The sequence below is a fragment of the Phyllobates terribilis genome, unplaced genomic scaffold (assembly GCF_046119375.1).
Source record: "Phyllobates terribilis strain yellow unplaced genomic scaffold, ASM4611937v1 Scaffold_3__8_contigs__length_932513732, whole genome shotgun sequence".
Lineage (NCBI taxonomy): Eukaryota > Metazoa > Chordata > Amphibia > Anura > Dendrobatidae > Phyllobates > Phyllobates terribilis.
Genome location: NW_027362763.1, coordinates 61,572,575 through 61,592,441, shown reverse-complemented (window position 1 = coordinate 61,592,441; position 19,867 = coordinate 61,572,575). Strand labels below are relative to the sequence as shown.

The 19,867-nt window shown below is 47.1% G+C and overlaps 1 protein-coding gene across 4 annotated transcripts in view; it reads right to left on the bottom strand.

Annotated features, from left to right (window-relative positions):
* The window catches only part of RCAN2 (regulator of calcineurin 2), a 98,195-nt gene that overhangs the window by 51,724 nt on the left and 26,604 nt on the right, over positions 1 to 19,867 (bottom strand). Inside the window, exons 1-2 of one of the 4 annotated variants that reach the window (XM_073673927.1) lie at positions 4,365 to 4,458; positions 4,100 to 4,302 (exon numbers count right to left, since the gene is read on the bottom strand). The exons of 2 other annotated variants lie outside the window; for them this stretch is intronic. In XM_073673927.1, coding sequence (XP_073530028.1) covers positions 4,100 to 4,186 — 87 coding nt within the window. In that variant the 5' untranslated portion in view covers positions 4,187 to 4,302; positions 4,365 to 4,458. Of the gene's footprint in view, positions 1 to 4,099; positions 4,514 to 19,867 lie in introns of those variants that run through there. One more of the 4 variants, XM_073673926.1, reaches the window with a different exon arrangement.

Here is a 19,867-nt window from a genome sequence, read left to right as displayed (position 1 = left end):
GGGAGAAGTGGGTCCATCATGCTGTGTTGGGAAGCAGTGGGGCCAACATACTGTGTTGGGGAACAGTGGCGCCATTATACTGTATTGGGAAGCAGTGGGGCCATTATACTGTATTGGGAAGCAGTGGGGCCATCATACTGTGTTGGGGAGCAGTGGGCCATCATACTGTGCTGGGAAGCAGTGGGGCCATCATACTGTGTTGGGAAGCAGTGGAGCCATCATGCTGTTGGGAAGCAGTGGGACCATCATACTGTGTTGGGAAGCAGTGGGGCTATCATACTGTGTTGAGGGCTGTGGGGCCATCATACTAAGTTGGGAAGCAGTGGGGCCATTATACTGTGTTGGGGAGCAGTGGGGCCATCATACTGTGTTGGGGGTCTGTGGGGCCATCATACTGTGTTGGGAAGCAGTGGGGCCATCATACTGTGTTGGGGAGTAGTGGGGCCATCATACTGTGTGGGGGAGCAGTGGGGCCATCATACTGTGTTGGGAGTCTGTGGGGCCATCATACTGTGTTGGGGAGCAGTGGGGCCATCATGCTGTGTTGGGGAGCAGTGGGGCCATCATGCTGTGTTGGGGGGCAGTGGGGCCCATCATGCTGTGTTGGGAAGCAGTGGGGCCATCATGCTGTGTTGGGGAGCAGTGGGTCCATCATGTTGTGTTGGGAAGCAGTGGGGCCATCATACTGTTGGGAAGCTGTGGGGCCATCATACTGTGTTGGGAAGCAGTGGGGCCATCATACTGTGTTGGAGAGCAGTGGGGCCATCATACTGTGCTGGGAAGCAGTGGGGCCATCATACTGTGTTGGGGAGCAGTGGAGCCATCATGCTGTTGGGAAGCAGTGGGACCATCATACTGTGTTGGGAAGCAGTGGGGCTATCATACTGTGTTGAGGGCTGTGGGGCCATCATACTAAGTTGGGAAGCAGTGGGGCCATTATACTGTGTTGGGGAGCAGTGGGGCCATCATACTGTGTTGGGGGTCTGTGGGGCCATCATACTGTGTTGGGAAGCAGTGGGGCCATCATACTGTGTTGGGGAGTAGTGGGGCCATCATACTGTGTGGGGGAGCAGTGGGGCCATCATACTGTGTTGGGAGTCTGTGGGGCCATCATACTGTGTTGGGGAGCAGTGGGGCCATCATGCTGTGTTGGGGAGCAGTGGGGCCATCATGCTGTGTTGGGGGGCAGTGGGGCCCATCATGCTGTGTTGGGAAGCAGTGGGGCCATCATGCTGTGTTGGGGAGCAGTGGGTCCATCATGTTGTGTTGGGAAGCAGTGGGGCCATCATACTGTTGGGAAGCTGTGGGGCCATCATACTGTGTTGGGAAGCAGTGGGGCCATCATGCTGTGTTGGAGAGCAGTGGGGCCATCATACTGTGTTGGGAAGCAGTGGGGCCATCATACTGTGTTGGGGAGCAGTGGGGTCATCATGCTGTGTGGGGAGCAGTGGGGCTATCATGCTGTGTTGGGGAGCAGTGGGGCCCATCATGCTGTGTTGGGAAGCAGTGGGGCCATCATGCTGTGTTGGGAAGCAGTGGGGCCATCATGCTGTGTTGGGAAGCAGTGGGGCCATCATGCTGTGTGGGGAACAGTGGGGCCATCATGCTATGTTGGGAAGCAGTGGGGCCATCATGCTGTGTTGGGAAGCAGTGGGGCCATCATACTGTGTTGGGGAGCAGTGGGGTCATCATGCTGTGTGGGGAGCAGTGGGGCCATCATGCTGTGTTGGGAAGCAGTGGGGCCATCATGCTGTGTTGGGGAGCAGTGGGTCCATCATGCTGTGTTGGGAAGCAGTGGGGCCATCATGCTGTGTGGGGAACAGTGGGGCCATCATGCTGTGTTGGGAAGCAGTGGGGCCATCATGCTGTGTTGGGGAGCAGTGGGTCCATCATGCTGTGTTGGGAAGCAGTGGGACAATCATGCTGTGTTGGGGAACAGTGGGGCCATTATACTGTGACCTGTTGATCACAGTACAAGGGCTGAATATCAGGAGTATATGATTTATAAGCTTTATAAGAAGCAGTAAATTATATGGTGTTGATTCACTGCTACAGGTAATAATACAGGTTACAATCAGCAATATGGTAACATGTATTAGCAGTAGTAGTGAGTCAGCAGACTTAATTCTGCTCAGTATTAAGTGATACGATTATATTAATATTGAACAGAATTAATTTCAGCATATTAGTTCGACTTCCACAACAAACATGGTCTCTCATGTGGAACCACTGGAAAATGTATTGCCCACCCCTGGTGTAGACCAACATGAGAGCGTGCTGAAATGTGTAAAACGTAATTTATCTAGGATTCTTCTGTTGGGGGTGAGGACCCCATTGCTCTTTTCTGGATGGACCGGAATCAAGATCATCATACACATTTAGGGCATGTGCACGCTTTCACTAGTTGTTGAACACATTTCTGCATCAAAAATGTCTCTCAGCAGGAAAAACGCTGCATCAAAAACCTGCGGTTTTGCGCGCATGTTTGAGGCTTTTTTATATACATTTTTTTCCTAGTCATTAGAATAGGGAAAAAATGCTGAAATAAGTGATCTGCAACAGACTCAAAACTACTTCAAATCTGCAAGGAAAAAATAAGCAATATTTCAAGAAATTATATTTTTTTGCTGGGACAGTAAAATGTTGCGTGGGAGAAAACTGCGATGTGTGCACATACCCTTATGGCAAAACACTCTAGTTCTCCTTCAGACTCCACCAGCCTGGTACAGTAAGTCTCACAGTATCAGAGTCCTAATTTATGAGGACAGGGAGCGTCACAGACCTGTGATGTAGATTATGTCCGCCATTAGTGCAGGAATAGGCTGATCAGATCCCTGCCCTGTGCGATAATCTGCAGTAGCTGCAGAGTAATTATATTACTCACACAACAAGCCATGGGGTGAGGAGGCGGCGCATGGCACAACCAGAATACCTCCGCGCCCAGGCCACAGGCGCCATGCCACACTCATTCAGAAGTAACAGGTTAAACATATATTTATCCGGAAATATCCAGAGAAATGGATGGATCGTCACCTGGAGTCCGGCCATTGTGACTACATATAGGGCGGAAGCAAAGGGCAAGAAGTGGGCAGACGTGAATCACAGGAATCAATATATCCTAGACACTGCGACCTGCACACATCACACACGAGCGGTACCCCAAAACTGAGGCCCATGGGGGCAAGAATGGTAATAATGATTAGTATCAGTGGAAAGAAACACATAAATATTATGGATAGATAGATAGATAAATAGATAGATAGATAGATAGATAATAGATAGATAGATAAATAGATAGATAGATAAATAGATAATAGATAATACATAGATGATAGATAGATACATAAAAGACACATACGCGTACATAATAGATAATAGATAATACATAGATGATAGATACATAAAAGACATATACACGTAGATAATAGATAGATATTAGATAGATAATAGATATGGGATAGATAGATAGATAGATAATAGATAGATAGATAATAGATATAAAATAGATAGATAATAGACATATAATAGATAGATGATAGATAGATAGATAGATAATAGATAGATAATAGACATATAATAGATAGATGATAGATAGATAGATAGATAATAGATAGATGATAGATACTGTAGATAGTTCTATCTATTATCTATCAAAATTATAGGCATCATTTCATACGTATCCCCAATGGAGGACCACCGGTACCAGCAAGACATGACAACCCATGTGCAATACACTATGCTGGGACTTGCAGTTCACTTTCCCTCTGACTCCTCAAACTATCCAGAAAGTTTTAAGAAAAACTGCCTCTAAAAAAAGTTTGCTTTCCCAGATGTAGCAGAGGTGAGTTTGTCCCGTGATACAACCGGTCCTGACACTGCAGTGTGTTACCTGTAGCTTTGCAATCAGACAGATAAGCAGATTAACAAGGCAGCCGAAACTCAGCTCTGCTACATCGTTACATTACATTGTTACATCGGTTGTAAAAGACACATGTCCGTCAAGTCCAACCGAGGGATGGGAAAGGATAAAGGGAAGGGGTATAGGTACGTCTATAATGCATGACCCAGACCAATCGTCTGGGTAATGCCCTGGACTTACCTGTACGCTGTGGTTGGTGAATACCTCCATGTCTGCCACACATGCCACCAATGCGGTGATATTGAAGTCCACAGTACGGACCGGCATGTCACCCCTGGATTCTGGCTCAATGCAGTGTACGGAGAAGGGCAATATTGGGTGCGGCAGATCCTCAGACTGCGGAGCGTGCAGGGGCTTAGGGGACGATCGCTGCCTGGTGCCGCCGTGCCGCTGTCTCAGCCTGGTGCCGCCGTGCCGCTGTCTCAGCCTGGTGCAGCCGTGCCGCTGTCTCTGCCTGGTGCAGCCGTGCCACTGTCTCTGCCTGGTGCAGCCGTGCCGCTCTCTGCCTTGTGTGCGTCTTCACTGATCACACAGCATAGTAACAACTCCCGCTCGACTCTCCCAGCAGTGACATCACCGGCAGCACTGACAAAAGCCACATCTATTCTCTGAAGCCTTTTATCTGCAGGCAGTGCAGCGGAGCAAATGCAACATGATTATGTATTAAGGGGTCCGTGCAATCTTCGCCGGCCACTAACAGGGCAGCTCCGACCTGACCGCGGCCACTCCGTGCCAGGAGGACATCAAACGCAAAATAATTTAAAGACATTGAGCTGTGTATTTTTTGGTGCGTTTGTTCCATATAGTCTTCCATGGATTTTCAAACTTTTTTTGTTAGGAAGTTATAAGGGTTAAAATTTGACCAGAGATTTCTTATTTTTCCAACAAAATTTTCAAAACCCTTTTTTTAGGGACCACATCACATTTGAAGTCACTTTCAGGGGTCTATATGACAGAAAATACCTAAAAGTGACACCATCCTAAAAATTGCACCGCTCAAGGTGCTCAAAACCACATTCAAGAAGTTTATTAACCCTTCAGGTGCTTCACAGGAACTGAAGCAACGTGGAAGGAAAAAAATTAACAAATAACGTTTTTTACAAAAATTTTCACTTTGGACCCAATTTTTTTTATTTTCACAAGGGTAACAGGATAAAATGGACCCCAAAATTTGTTGTGCAATTTCTCCTGAGCACGTACATACCCCATATGTGGGGGGAAACTTCTGTTTGGGTGCACGACAGGGCTCAGAAGGGAAGGAGCGCCATTTGACTGTTTGAACGCCATGTCACGTTTGGGGAGCCCCTGATATGCCTAAACAGTGGAAACCCCCCAAAAGTGACCCCATTTTGGAAGTTGTGCCCCTCACAGATTTTATCCAGGGGTATAGTGAACATTTTGAACCCACAGGTACAACACAGAATTTGATAACATTAGTTCATCATATTGAAAAAGTTAATTTTTTTCACAAAAATGTTGCTTTAGGTTGTGTGCCCACTATGCGTTTTTCAAGCGTTATTGCAGCGGAATTTCCGCAGCGAAAACGCTTAAAAAACGCTTGGTAATACGTGCCCCATGGTCCCCAATGATAATTCCGCACGTGCTGTGCACATGCTGCGGAAATTTCCGCTGCGGATTATCGTTGCGGAAAAATACGCAGCACTACATGTGCATATGCGAATATTAAGCGATTCAATGTGCGGATGGTACCCGGGTCTGGAGAAGAGGAGACTCTCATCCAGACCCGGGTACCATAGTACCTGTTAAAAAAAAAGAATTTAAAATAAAAAATAAACATATACTCACCTTCTGATGGCCCCCGGTCTCCATAGTGGTGCGTCCTGGCTCCCCGGTGGCTCGAGGTGGTGTAAATGGACCTTCCATGACGTCATTTAGTCATGTGACAGGTCATGCGACTGCTGATGTCGGTGGTCGCGTGACCTGTCACATGACTAAATGACGTTATGGAAGGTCCTTTTACACCATCGCGAGCCACCGGGGAGACAGGACGCACTGGAGAGAAGACCGCGGGCCATCAGAAGGTGAGTATAATGTTTATTATTTTTTTTTATTCTTTTTTTAACAATTAACTTGGTCACACTATATAAATCCATGCCGGTTGCATGGATTTATATAGTGTGACCAAGTTGTCAAGCACTTTTCCAAGTGATGCTAAAATTGCTTGGAAAGCGCTTGACAACCCGCATGCAGAAATGCATGCAAAAACGCTTGACAAAAGCTTCTACCTGGCAGGAAAAACGCATGTAAAATCCACATGCGTTTTTCCTACCAAGGAGATGCAGAAAAAATCAGTAGCATTTCTGCATCCTGGGCACCTAGCCTTAGCCCCAAATTTCTCACTTTAGCAAGAGGTAACGCTGAAAAGTGGACCCCACAGTTTGATACCCACTTTTACGAGCACGGCGATACTGTTTGGACAAATGGCAGGGCTTGGAGTGGAAGGAGTAATTCTTGAATTTTGGACTACAAATTGGGCTGAAAGAGACGGTGGGCACCAGCGCATTTGGAGAGCCCCTGATGTGCCTGTGCAGCAAACCCCCCCCCCCACAACTGACCCCATTTTGGAAACTACACACCTCAAGGATTTTTCCAGGATTATGAACCAAGATGTAATACACATTTGATAACATTAGGTTGCTATATTGAATACGTCGTCAATAGTGTTGAGCGCAAGTGCTCGCTGCGCGAGTTTGCATCAGGTGCTCGGTTATGCACCAAGTATCTCGGGTGCTCGAGTGACATGCTCGTGTCTCTGCCCCGCATGTTTCGTGGCTGTTAGATAGCCAAAAAAACTTGCGGGAATTGCCCGTAAATAGGCGATCCCCGCATGTTTTTTTTTTTGGTGTCTAACAACTGCGAAACATGCGGGGCGGGGACTTGAGCATCTCACTTGAGCACCCGCGATACTTGGTGCATACCCGAGCACCCAATGCAAACTTGCGCTCAAAACTAGTCGTCATATCAATGACGTCGTCAATGACATGAAAAAAAACTCAATCCTAACCCCAACCCTAACACCCTGACTCCAACCCAAGTCTAACCCTAACACAAGCATACCCCTAACCCAACACAACCCTAAAACTACCCTAACCCTAACACAACCCTAATCCTAACACAACCCTAACCCTAACACAACCCTAACACTACCCTAATCCTAAAATAACCCTAACCATAACACAACCCTAAACCCTACCCTAACACAACTCTAGCCCTCCCTAACCCTAAGACAACCCCAACCCTAACACAACCCTATCCCCAATCCTAACAGCAAAGAATGAAAAAAAACAACATTTTTTTATTTTATCATTTTTATATTACTAAAGGAGGTGAGAAAGGGGGGTTTGATTAACTAACTATTGGCTTTTGATCACTGTGATATCACAGTGATCAATAGGAACCAATAGAATAAATGATCTGCTGTTGCCAGGTACCAACCGGTAGATCTCGGCGGACGCACTGCGCATGCGCCCACCATTAGTTTTCCCGCAAGATGACGCGGAGAGCCGGGGGACTGATCAGGAGGGCCCAGGGATGACAGAGGTACCGGGGGGACTCGGGGGGCATCATTTCTCTCTCCTCTGACATATATATCATGTCAGAAGAGAGAGAAATCATTGTAACAGCGGCACACTTTTTTTTTTTTTTTACTTGATCGGAATAAGTACCCTTAATTGCCGCCATTAAAAGACGTATCGGTGGTAATTAAGGGGTTAAAGGGAATCTATCAGCAGGATTTCACCCTCAATACTATTTATATGCACATGTAGCTCTTTGAAAGGCAAGTCCAGCAATACCTTTACATGGTCAGTCCATTCCTCAGCATTTTAATTTATATGCAAATGAGGCTGAAGAGCTATGGTAGATCTGAAGCCTCTGTCACTCCAGCTCTACAGAGTGTAAGGTGGCTGCCGGACAGGTCGTGGACGGGAGGTATGTGTCCCCGAAGTGCCAAGCTTTGGTGATGTAGGACCCGGAGAAGCAGGCTCCAGCACACATAGTGCTGAGAGCAATTTAATGGGCCCGGATTACAGGGCCAGGTTTTACGAGCAGCTGAAAGAGCTGGGGGGAACAGCTGTTCACTTACCTCCAGTCCAGGTCTTGGAAGGCTGATTTAAGACAGCTGCGCCTGTCTCAGTCTGTCTGTGTGTGTTGGGCAAGGTGAGCAGACCTTGCATGTGCTGCTTAGACTCTGCAGGAGGCAGAGGAAGGCACTTTGTTTAAACGGCTGAGGCCGTGCTGCATGGACTTGATATTTTGAGCTTTGTTCTGTTATTCCTTTTTGTGGCAGGAAAAGGCTGTTACTTTTGTTTCCTCACTGGTGTATGGACACTAAATAAACCACCAGTTTGTTTGAACCCGCGGACTGCATCACTGTGTGAATCTGTGCCTACCTCCAACGCGGCTCAGTGAGTACAAACCCCTACAAGAGGCATGTAAAAGTTTGGGCGTCCCTGGTCAAAATTACTGTTATTGTGAACAGTTAAGCAAGTTCAAGATGAACCATGATTAACCATGTAGGGTGCCCAAACTTTTGCATCAACTCATTTTCCTTTTCATAATTTTTAAAATGTAAAAGATGACAATATGTATTTTTTTGCCTAAAATACAAAGGAAATGTGTCATCTTTAACTTTAGGCCTTTTAGAGATCATTTCAGCTTCAACTTTCTCAGCTGTTCACAATAGCAGTAACTTTGACCAGGGGTGCCCAAAATTTTACATGCCACTGTATTCTGTGCCCAGTGCAGCCTTCTCTTGCTTGACTTACGGCCCCTCTGCTGTATGACTACCGGCAAAGGAGGAGGCGGCACTGGGCGGGGAATAGAGCTGGAGTGACAGAGGCTTCAGATCTACCATAGCCCTTCAGTATAATTTGCATGTCAATTCAAACGCTAATTTCTCAATAATGCAGGAAGGGACTGGCCAGAGATTTGTGGAGTCCATGGCTTGACAGGACAGAACTGTTTGGGCAGCACAGCTCTAATAGTTTCAATGAGCTGTAAGGGTGTGACAGGGGCTGTCATATGCCTCTCCCACTCTAAACAGTGTTCGTGCAAAATGCGTGCTGATTTGTGACTGTTATCATATGTGGAATGTATAGGAGTTCTATGAGCACTAATGTGCTCAGTTAATGGATTGTAATATAGTGAATGTGTAATGTTCTTTATGTATAACATATAAGGTTACGTGTAGGACATAGGCAGAGTATAGGATTCATAGTTTAGGTTAGTAATGGGAAAGGCACAGTGGAGGGCACTGTAGTTCAGGAAGTTAGTTAAGTTCGGTACAGAAGTATTTATGCATTACACTCACAGCACAAGGTAATTTCCCAGTTGGGAAGGGTTAGAGCAGTTTTATAGAAAACAATTTCTGGGTTGTAGGCAGTCAGGGAGAGTTAGTGAGAGAGTTAGGCAGAGAGTCTGCCAGGGAGTTCTTGGTCCACGACCCCACCAGCACAGGACCTGTGCGGGTCCTGTTCCATACCAGAGAGAGTGGAGTGTTGGAGGAAGACTGAACGGACAGGGAGACAGATTCCAACAGCAGGTACAGCAGTGGAAAAAGTGTTTTACTAGTGCTAGTGGTTAGAACAGAATGAGGACACGTTTGATACTCGATCTGGACACCGGCACAGTCCTGGGCTTGCAGCCTGTCAGAGGTGCTCAAGGTGAGGCCTCCATATCCCTAGAGGGGAGATTCTCAGCCGGGTCGCAGAAAAAGTGGAAGATGTTGGGTCTCAGGACGAGGACGAACACTGGAAAGGCAAATAACCAAGGGTACTTCACTAACTAAAGACCATGTCTTAATCTGTATACTGCAGCCATGTGTAGAAGAATTGCACAGTAAAAGTGAGTCTGTTAATCCGGATCTAAGATCTCCTGTCCTGTTTGAAGTCGGTTCCGGTCCCATGGACGATGTAACAATGAGTACAGAAAATCCTCCATCAAACAACAAACTCCACTCTCAGTCCTTTATAGAAGAGGGGACACAGGGCGAAAAGAACTCAGTTCCGGCCCACATCGTGTCAGTACCGACCCTATGACTCCCCACTTCAGAGCCACACTAAATTGTGGTATTTTTTATAATAATGTTATGCTCCGTAGACTAAAGTATCGTGGGGAAGATCAACGCCTGAGAGCTGACAGAAAGGAAGCATAAAACAATACAAAAATTCCGAATCAGAACGACAAAGTATTAGCATATGATTTAATATTTCTGAAAGCCCAGAAGGCATTGAGAATGGGCGACGATACAGCCCCCCACCCGATTCCTCTATGTACCGCTCGTTCGTTATCAATAGTGAGCAAGTGGCAACTGAAAACCATTCACATACGGAACATTGCTCACAGTTGTTGAGCCCACAAAAGGGCACTGCGCCTTCTCAACTGGCAGAAAGGTTAATTGCTTCTCGAACCTACAGCAAATTCATCAGCAGACTGTAAAGAGCTGCGGAAGCGGCTGCACAACAAAGAACGTCAGCTGTTATCACACTGAATGCAATGCGGACCGCTCTCAAGGAAGAAGAAAGACCATGAGCCAACATGCACAAGATACAATCAACAGTAAGCACTGCAGGATGAGGAGAAATCCTGTATTAGGCTATGTGCACACATAGCGTTTTTGATGCGTTTTTCCCGCCGCGAAAATGCAGCTAAAACGCTTGTTAATAGGTCTGCCATACATAGCAATGCAAATCCGGATGTGCTGTGCACATGATGCGGAAATTTCCGCTCCGGATTCGCATTGCGTTAAAAAACGCAGCAGGACCATTGTTCGAGTGTTTCCGCCGCTAATTCGCGCCCATTGACTTGAATTGAAATGCAGCAAAACCGCAGGAGGTAAGCTGTGGATTTTCTGCGTTTCAAAGAAAGCCAGTGGGTGCGAATTTGCGCCGGAAATGTGCTGCGGGTGGTACCCGGATGGGGAGAGGAGGCAACTACTCCTCTCATTCGACCGCCGCTCTCGCTGATAACAGCGAGAGCGGCGTGCCTGGGAGGAGCAGTAGTCTGCTCAGCCTAGCCCGCGTGCTCGAGGTGTAAAAAAAAGAAAAAAGTAAAAATTAAAAAAAAAAATCCTCATACTCACCTGTCCAGTGGCCCCCGGAGTCCTCCTGGTCCCTAGCGGCGATGCGCTGCTCCCGGTGACCCGCAGTATGCTGAGCTGCCAGGACCTGCGGTGACGTCAGCTGATGCTCACGTGACCTCACCGTGGGAACCTTCAGAAGAATGTTCCCATGGTGGTAGCTCAGCAGGGCTGATCAGCTGATCTTCAGCTGATGAACCCCAGTGACCTCCTGCAGCATGTATACTGACAGTACTAACAGGAGTGATTTTACACCCCTGTCAGTATACATTGCTGTCTTCTACAGCAGTGACATCAGTGATTGCGGATGTCACAGCTGTAGAAATGACGCAAATCGCCGTGGGACACTCAGCGGTACGTAGACTGCATCGTTGACGGCAGGCAGGTGAAGAATATGGTTGTTTGTTATTTTACGTTTTTTTTTTCAGGAGATCGAGGGCTTCGCGGACAGAGTACAATAAAAAAAAATAAAAAAACATGTTTTTTATTTCATTAAAATACTTTATTCTGGCCGTGTTTTTATTGAAAAGGTGGCGACCATTTTACTATGCAGTTAGTAATGGGGGCGTCTTATAGACGCCCTCCATTACTAACCTGGGCTTCATGTCAGCCGCCAATACAAAGCTGACGTGAGCCGCAACCCCATTACTCCACTGCCACCGCTACAGGGCAGTGGGAAGAGTGGAGGCTAAGTGCCAGATTTGATGCATCTTATCGATGCGCCATTTCTGGGACTGCTAAGGGGTGATATTATTAGCCGCTGAGGGGGCTAGTATCCATGGCCCCTTCCCTGGCCCGCAGCTGTCTAGTTTAGCCTTTGCAGGTTAGATTTTATAGGGGTACTCCACGTCAATTTTTTTCTGGGGTCACCCTGTAATCTAGCCAGTAAAGGCTAAATAAACAGCTGTGGGCTGATATTAATAACCAGGGAACATTTTTGGCCAATGGCCCCTTCCGCGGGTACTAATATCAGCCCCCAGTGGTCGGCTTTCCCTCTGCTGGTTATAAAAATGACGCGGGAGCCCACGCCATTTTTATTTTTACATTTTAGGCTCCGTGCCCACTATCCGGACGTAGCAGCGCTTTGGATGCATATTTTTTCTACGTCCAAAACATTGCATTCTATTGAACACAGGTGAATCCACATGTGTTCACTGAGCCATGCGGATTTACCGCATTCTATACTTTCTAGTGGTCAAATTTCTGTTGCGCAGACTAGCGACTCCGCAAGAGAATTTGACATGCTGCGGTCCTGAAAGACGTGCCGCATGTCAGTGTCCGCGGGTGATTCGCAGCCTCTGATGCACGCATAGTGGACATGGGATTTCTAGAGATCCCATCCACTATAACATCTGGAAGCGGTAGGTTGACGCTGTATAAACACGCAGCGTCAAACCTGCAGCGGCTCCGGACCGTGACCGCGTACCCAAACTCACCCGCAGCATGTTAATTTCTGTAGCGGACACGCTAGTGTCCGCTGAAGATTTTGACCGATTGAAGTGTCATTATATGTGGTGGATTCACATGTACCGACAACAAATGTGCGGCATTTGAACACTGCGTTTTGGACGCAACAAAAATACGTTGTGTCCAAAGTGCTGCTGAGTGCTGATCGGGGGACGTAGGGGCTAAAGAACCAGCTGTGAGCTATTAATATTGGACAGGGACCTAATGGCACCTTCCCAGGCTAAAAATACCAGCTCACAGCAGTTGAATAAATTACATGAATAGAAACGCTAATGAAGATTGGGTGAATGGGACTAGCTGACTCCCAGCTCTTTTGTTTGGTTATGTCAAGGTGTCAATCGGACCTTTTCATGACCAAACTTAATTAAAGTAAAGAGTTAAATAAACACACCGACACAGAGCAAACACTTTATTTGAAATACAACAGACACATTCTTTAATCATTTAAATGAACCAATATACTCAACCCAGTTCTTATGGTAATCCAAGGTTTAAGCAATGTCCCACCAAATAACTTTATTTAGCTCCAAAAGGTATTCATTGATGTGCAAAAACGCTTCAAAGAACGCTTCAAAAAACGCATCAAAAACGCATGTAAAATAAGCATGTGTTTTTCCTGCCAAAGAGATGCAGAAAAGCTCAGGAAATTTCTGCTTCAAATACGCATCGTGCGCACATAGCCTTAGTAACGTCTGTTCTTGTAGAGTGACAAGTAAATGTAACGAGATATATAGGCAATGCATGCTTTTATGGGAAATTAAATATGTACACTGCCTTTTCAGAGAGGAAAAGGACTAGAAGTCTAATGCCACCTAATGGAAGAAGGAATCTTAAAGTCAATATAGGTGAATATTGGATCCTGTGTTATCTACTCTATATAGAAGCATTATCAGTCATTGTACAGGAGGAGGAGGAGGTGAGCTGTCATATCACCTATTGTGAATGGTGGATTCTGTGTTATATACTGTATATAGAGGTGTTATCAGCCATTGTACAGGAGGAGGAGGTGAGCTGTGACATCATCTATTGTGAATGGTGGATCCTGTGTTATCTACTGTACATAGAGGTGTTATCAGTCATTGTACAGGAGGAGGAGGTGAGCTGTGACATCACCTATTGTGAATGGTGGATCCTGTGATATCTGCTGTATATAGAGGTGTTATCAGTCACTGTACAGGAGGAGGAGGTGACCTGTTACATCACCTATTGTGGTTGGTGGATCCTGTGTTATCTACTGTATATAGAGGTGTTATCAGTCATTCTACAGGAGGGAGAGGAGGTGAGCTGTGGCATCATCTATTGTGAATGTTGTATCCTGTGTTATCTACTGTATACAGAGGTGTTATCAGTCATTGTACAGGAGGAGGAGGAGGTGAGCTGTGACATCACCTATTGTGAATGTTGTATCCTGTGTTATCTACTGTATATAGAGGTGTGATCAGTCATTGTACAGGAGGAGGGGGAGGTGAGCTGTGACATCACCTATTGAGAATGGTGCATCCTGTGTTATCTGCTGTATATAGAGGTGTTTTCCGTCGTTGTACAGGAGGAGGAGGTGAGCTGTGACATCACCTATTGTGAATGGTGGATCCTGTGTTATCTACTGTATATAGAGGTGATATCTTTCATTGTACTTCTGTATGTGATGATAATGAGACTGCTGAAAAGTCTTCTGTACAGAACAGTAAATATGAATCTAGTATAAGGCCTAGTAGGCTTTAAACTTTAATTAATAAATCAGGATGAAGGTTCTGTTCTGTTTGACACATTCCTGATGGACCCTTGGTCACTGATATTGGATCATGTCCTAAGGCCTAATCGACTGAAAACATGGTTGTAAACATTGCAGCGATCAAATTTGTCTTGGCCAAACAGAGGAGAATAGCAAGTGGACACAAGAAGCAGCGTTTTATTCTTATCTCCCCATCCTCGTGGCTCATTATGGCCATAATATTACCTTATATTTCTTGGAGGTACATAGTGAAGGCTACTGTGGTAAAAGTAATTCTTTGCAGTTGTCCAAGGTCATGCTACACCTACACAGTAGTCGAAGGAGCATATAAGATAGTAGGTTTGAACCCGTGATGATCCATAGAGGCGAAACATTCCTGAGTGCTCTGGCTGATGTAACACACAGGTAGGCGGCACTGTTGTAGGGAGGCCGTGTAGTAGAAAGTAGCTCCACTGGGACCGGGGTTGGATATGTAGGGAGGACTGTAAACTTGGGGCATCCCGAACCTTGGTTGGACACCTATGGTGGTTGAGGGTATGGAAAGATCAATGACTGTTAGCGTAATCTCACAGAGGAAAGAAGGGAATCTCATAGTGACCGAGGGACCCCATAAAAGCAAAAAAATGTCCGAAATCTACAGGGAATATATAAAACAGGATAAAACTGTACAGAGAAGTCTTCACCTTTCGCTAGAGGTAACATTTAACCTTGTGGTCGGTTTGGTAGTTGAGAAGGACAACGACATGAATCAGAAGATATTTTTACATTTCCCAAGTCTTCAGGGAGATGAAAGTGGCTGTGCTGTCAGAAATCACAAGCAGCGACGCTCGAAAGGAGACGGCCGGTACTTCGTCGTTGGCTTTCAAAACGCAAGAGTAGAGTCTGACGCCATTAAATCTTAGGAGACCCCTGTGATAGCGTACATGCCTGGCATCGGGACGCAGAAGAGCATTCCCTGGATCTTTCAAGTCCAAACCAGGACACACTTGGCAAGAAAAACTGTGTTCACCTCGTATGTAGGAATCTCAAGATGTCAGCCAACTTTCAGGTCAGATATAGCAGAGCTAAAGGGGTTTAAGCATCGGTTCATTTCTTCAGTTTAGGCTGAATTCAGACATTTGGGAAACCAGAGTAGAAAAGAAGACGGAGACTGCTCATTACCACCTCTGCCTTCCTGATCTCTGGGTGAGCGCCACATATACTGTTCAGGAAGCAGAAATAGTGCTTCCTCCTCCGGACCCAGAGATCACATGATCGCCGAGTGCCAGACCATGCTCTATAGTGCAGGCAGGAAGTGGAATCTGATCCGTAACTGTAATTTGCCAGCAGATAGAAACAAGGGAAATCATCAATAAAAAAGATGTTTTAATGTTAAAATGTCCCTCAAAGATCTTCTGACATGGAGGACACAATGTGTAAAAGAAATAAAAATAAAACAAAGAAAAAAAAAGTAAAATAAAATAAAAAAAAAAGCATCCAATCCAAACAGCTGTTTATAACCCCCACCAATATACAATATATCTCATATATAAAAATGATTGCTACAGAAAACAGGACATTTAAAACATATTTAAGTAATATTTTGTGGTCTTAAAAAATTTTTGAAAAAATTTGGAAAAGCACATGCATTTCCTTTTAAGCCCCCCCCCTACAAATATAGACACATACACACACATATATATATATATATATACACATATAAACACATCCATATATAAATACGTATCTATGCATATATACACATATACACACACATATAGATACATTTATACGTACACACATATACATGCGTGAAGCTCCAAGAGAATGCCAAGAGTGTGCAAAGCAGTCATCAAAGCAAAAGGTGGCTACTTTGAAGAACCTAGAATATAAGACATATTTTCAGTTGTTTCACACCTTTTTGTTAAGTATATAATTCCACATGTGTTAATTCATAGTTTTGATGCCTTCAGTGTGAATGTACAATTTTCATAGTCATGAAAATACAGAAAAATCGTTAAATGAGAAGGTGTGTCCAAACTTTTGGTCTGAACTGTACACACACAAATATATATATACACATACACACACATATACATATACACACACACACATATATGGCAATTTTAATTTTCGCGCTTTCCTTTTCTCTTCTTTTACATCAATATTGCTATTTGAGGGCTTGTTTCTGTGGGCTTTGCTGTAGTTTTGAATGTCACTATTCTCTTTACTATATAAAAATACTAAACAACAGAAATAATTCCATGTTAGGTGAAATAATGAAAAAATGTACCGTATATAGTCGAGTATAAGCCGAATATAAGCTGAGGCCCCTAATTTTATCACAAAAAACTGTGAAAACTTATTGACTCGATTACAAGCCTAGGGTGGGAAATGCAGCAGCTTCTGGTAAATTTCTCCATCCTGGTAAGTATTGCCCACTCATCACCAATCCTGACATGTATGGCAACCTCATCTCCCTATCCTGGCATGCATGGCACCCCTCATCTCCCAATCCTAGTATGTATGGCACCCCTCATCCCCAATCCTGGTATGTATGGCACCCCTCATCCCTATCCTGGTATGCATGGCCCACTCATCCCCAATCCTGGTATGCATGGCTCCCTCATCCCCAATCCTGGTATGCATGGCCCCCTCATCCCCAATCCTGGTATGCATGGCCCCCTCATCCCCAATCCTGGTATTTATGGCCCCCTCATCCCCAATCCTGGTATGCATGGCCCCCTCATCCCCAATCCTGGTACGCATGGCCCCCTCATCCCCAATCCTGGTATGCATGGCCCTTCCATTCCCAATCCTGGTATGCATGGCCCCCTTATCCCCAATCCTGGTCTGGTATGCATGGCACCCCTCATCCCAATCCTGGTATGCATGGCACCCCTCATCCCAATCCTGGTATGTATGGCCCCCTCATCCCCTATCCTGGTATGCATGGCACCCCTCATCCCAATCCTGGTATGCATGGCACCCCTCATCCCAATTCTGGTATGCATGGCACCCCTCATCCCAATCCTGGTATGCTTGGCACCTCTCATCCCCAATCCTGGTATGCATGGCCCCCCTCATCCCAATCCTAGTATGCATGGCACCCCTGATCCCCCAATCCTGGTATGCATGGCCCACTCATCCCCAATCCTGGTATGCATGGCCCCCCTCATCCCAATCCTAGTATGCATGGCACCCCTCATCCCCCAATCCTGGTATGCATGGCCCACTCATCCCCAATCCTGGTATGCATGGCCCCATTGTAATGCACACGCCCGGGCTGAGCGGCGTGTGCGTGTGATTCCACTGGACCGTGCCGGAGAGTGAATGCCTGGAGGGGCGTAACTAGGTATTTACCCGATCCGACCAGGGTCGCACGATGGCATACGACGCCAGTGCACCAAGGAGGAACCGAGCAGAGGGACCAGGTGCTACTCCAGGACAGACCCCGGACACGGCTGTTGACCCACACAGGGGAATACAGGAACAGACAGGTTAGGCTGGCACACAGACTGGTGGGTATAGGCAGGCACGACTGGTATGCAGGCAGGCGGGTATGCAGGCAGGGGGGTACAGGCAAGAATGTCTAGAGTGCAGACAGGGAGGCACTAGCAGGTAGGAACACAGGCGGGATAGGACCCAGTACACACTGGGACTCAGGAACAGAACCACAGATGTGGCGGACAAACACAGCAGAGTAAGGCCGCCCAGAGTGGTGAGCGAGAGCAGGGCAAGACGAGATCGCCTAGAGCGGTGAGCGAGAGTAGAGCAGGACGAGCCCGCCTGGAGCGATGAGCAAGAGTAGAGCAGGACGATGCCGCCTGGAGCGGTGAGCAAAAGTAGAGCAGGACGAGGCCGCCTGGAGCGGTGAGCAAGAGTAGTCAGAGCAGAGCGAGACTGCCGGAGCAGTGAGCAAAGGGTCAGAGCAGAGCGAGACTGCCGGAGCAGTGAGCAAAGGGTCAGAGCGGAGCGAGACTGCCGGAGCAGTGAGCAAAGGGTCAGAGCGGAGCGAGACTGCTGGAGCAGTGAGCAAAGGGTCAGAGCGGAGCAAGACTGCCGGAGCAGTGAGCAAAGAGTCAGAGTGGAGCAAGACTGCCGGAGCAGTGAGCAAAGGGTCAGAGCGGAGCAAGACTGCCGGAGCAGTGAGCAAAGGGTCAGAGCGGAGCAAGACTGCCGGAGTGGTGAGCAAAGGGTCAGAGCGGAGCAAGACTGCCGGAGCGGTGAGCAAAGAGTCAGAGCGGTGAGCAAAGAGTCAGAGCGGAGCAAGACTGCCAGAGCAGTGAGCAAAGGGTCAGAGCAGGCCAGAACCGCTGGAGCGGTGAGCAAAGGCAGAGCAGGCTCGAACCACCGGAGCGGTGAGCAAGGCAGAGCAGGCTAGAACCGCCGGAGTGGTGAGCAAGGCAGAGCAGGCTAGAACCGCCGGAGCGGTGAGCAAGGCAGAGCAGGCTAGAACCGCCGGAGCGGTGAGGAAGGCAGAGCAGGCAAGAACTGCCGGAGCGGTGAGCAAGGCAGAGCAGGGGGGACAGGGCTCTGTTCACACGGAACAGACAGGAAGGGAAAGGCAGAACCAGATACCCACAGGGTACTTGCAGTGAAGTAGCGTGTGGACCACAAACTCACAAACGGAAGTACAGTGACAACGAGCAGGAGTTAGGTACGAGTTCAGACTCTGCAGAAAAAGGAAAGGTACAGACACAGAAAACAGGCTAGAAGAGTATACAGACAAGAACAGACACAGTAGCAAGATACAGGAGCGGGTCTAGGTATGCAGCCCTTAGAAGGCGGGAGGAACGTGTTCAGACAGGACAGACAAGATACGGGAGCGGGTCTAGGTATGCGGCCCCTAGAAGGCGGAACGAACAGGCAAGGAGTGTGTTCAGACAGGACTGGAAATACAGCCTACAAGAAAGGCAAGCAAGCAAACACAGAAAGGGACCTGGCACATTCAGAGTGAAAGAGCACACTGAATGAAACACAATGCTCAGGCAGGGATTCATTGGAGCAGCTGGGTTAAATACCAGGTGACAGACAGCAATAGGCTGAGGACGCACAAGGGGTGTGCCTGCAGCAGGTACAAAAAGCAGGAAGTGATCGGGCGCCGCCCTTAAGCAGCAGACACAGAGGCAAGCAGACAGCAAGGAGGGAAGCCAGGCTAGTAGACTGGACTGGAGATCAAGTGCGCGCTCTTGCACAGTGGGAGATGGACCACTATGCAAGGATGCCGCCAGGTATGTTACACCCATCATCCCCAATCCTGGTATGCATGGCTCCATCAGTGCACACATGAAAAAAAATAAACACCCCTACTCACCTTTCTTCCCTTTTCTCCAGCGCTGTGTCCTGTCTGCCAGCACCTCACCTTAGCATCTGAGCAGCGCATGACGTCACTACCATGCGCCCTCAGACGCCGAGGTGAGGTGCAGGGATATTCAGTCCTCTCCATGCCGGGACTATGGACGTGGAGAGGAGAGAATAGTGAGTCATTCTCCTTAATAGCGCAGTGTGAGTCGCAGCTGTTGCTTACCGCTGCGGCTCTGCTATGACATGTGCGCGCTACTAAAGAAAATGAATATTCACTCTTCTGAACGCCCATGGGCGTGGAGAAGAATGAATATTCATTCTCTCTAATAGCGGGCACAGAGGATCGCTGAGCCGCAGCAGGAAG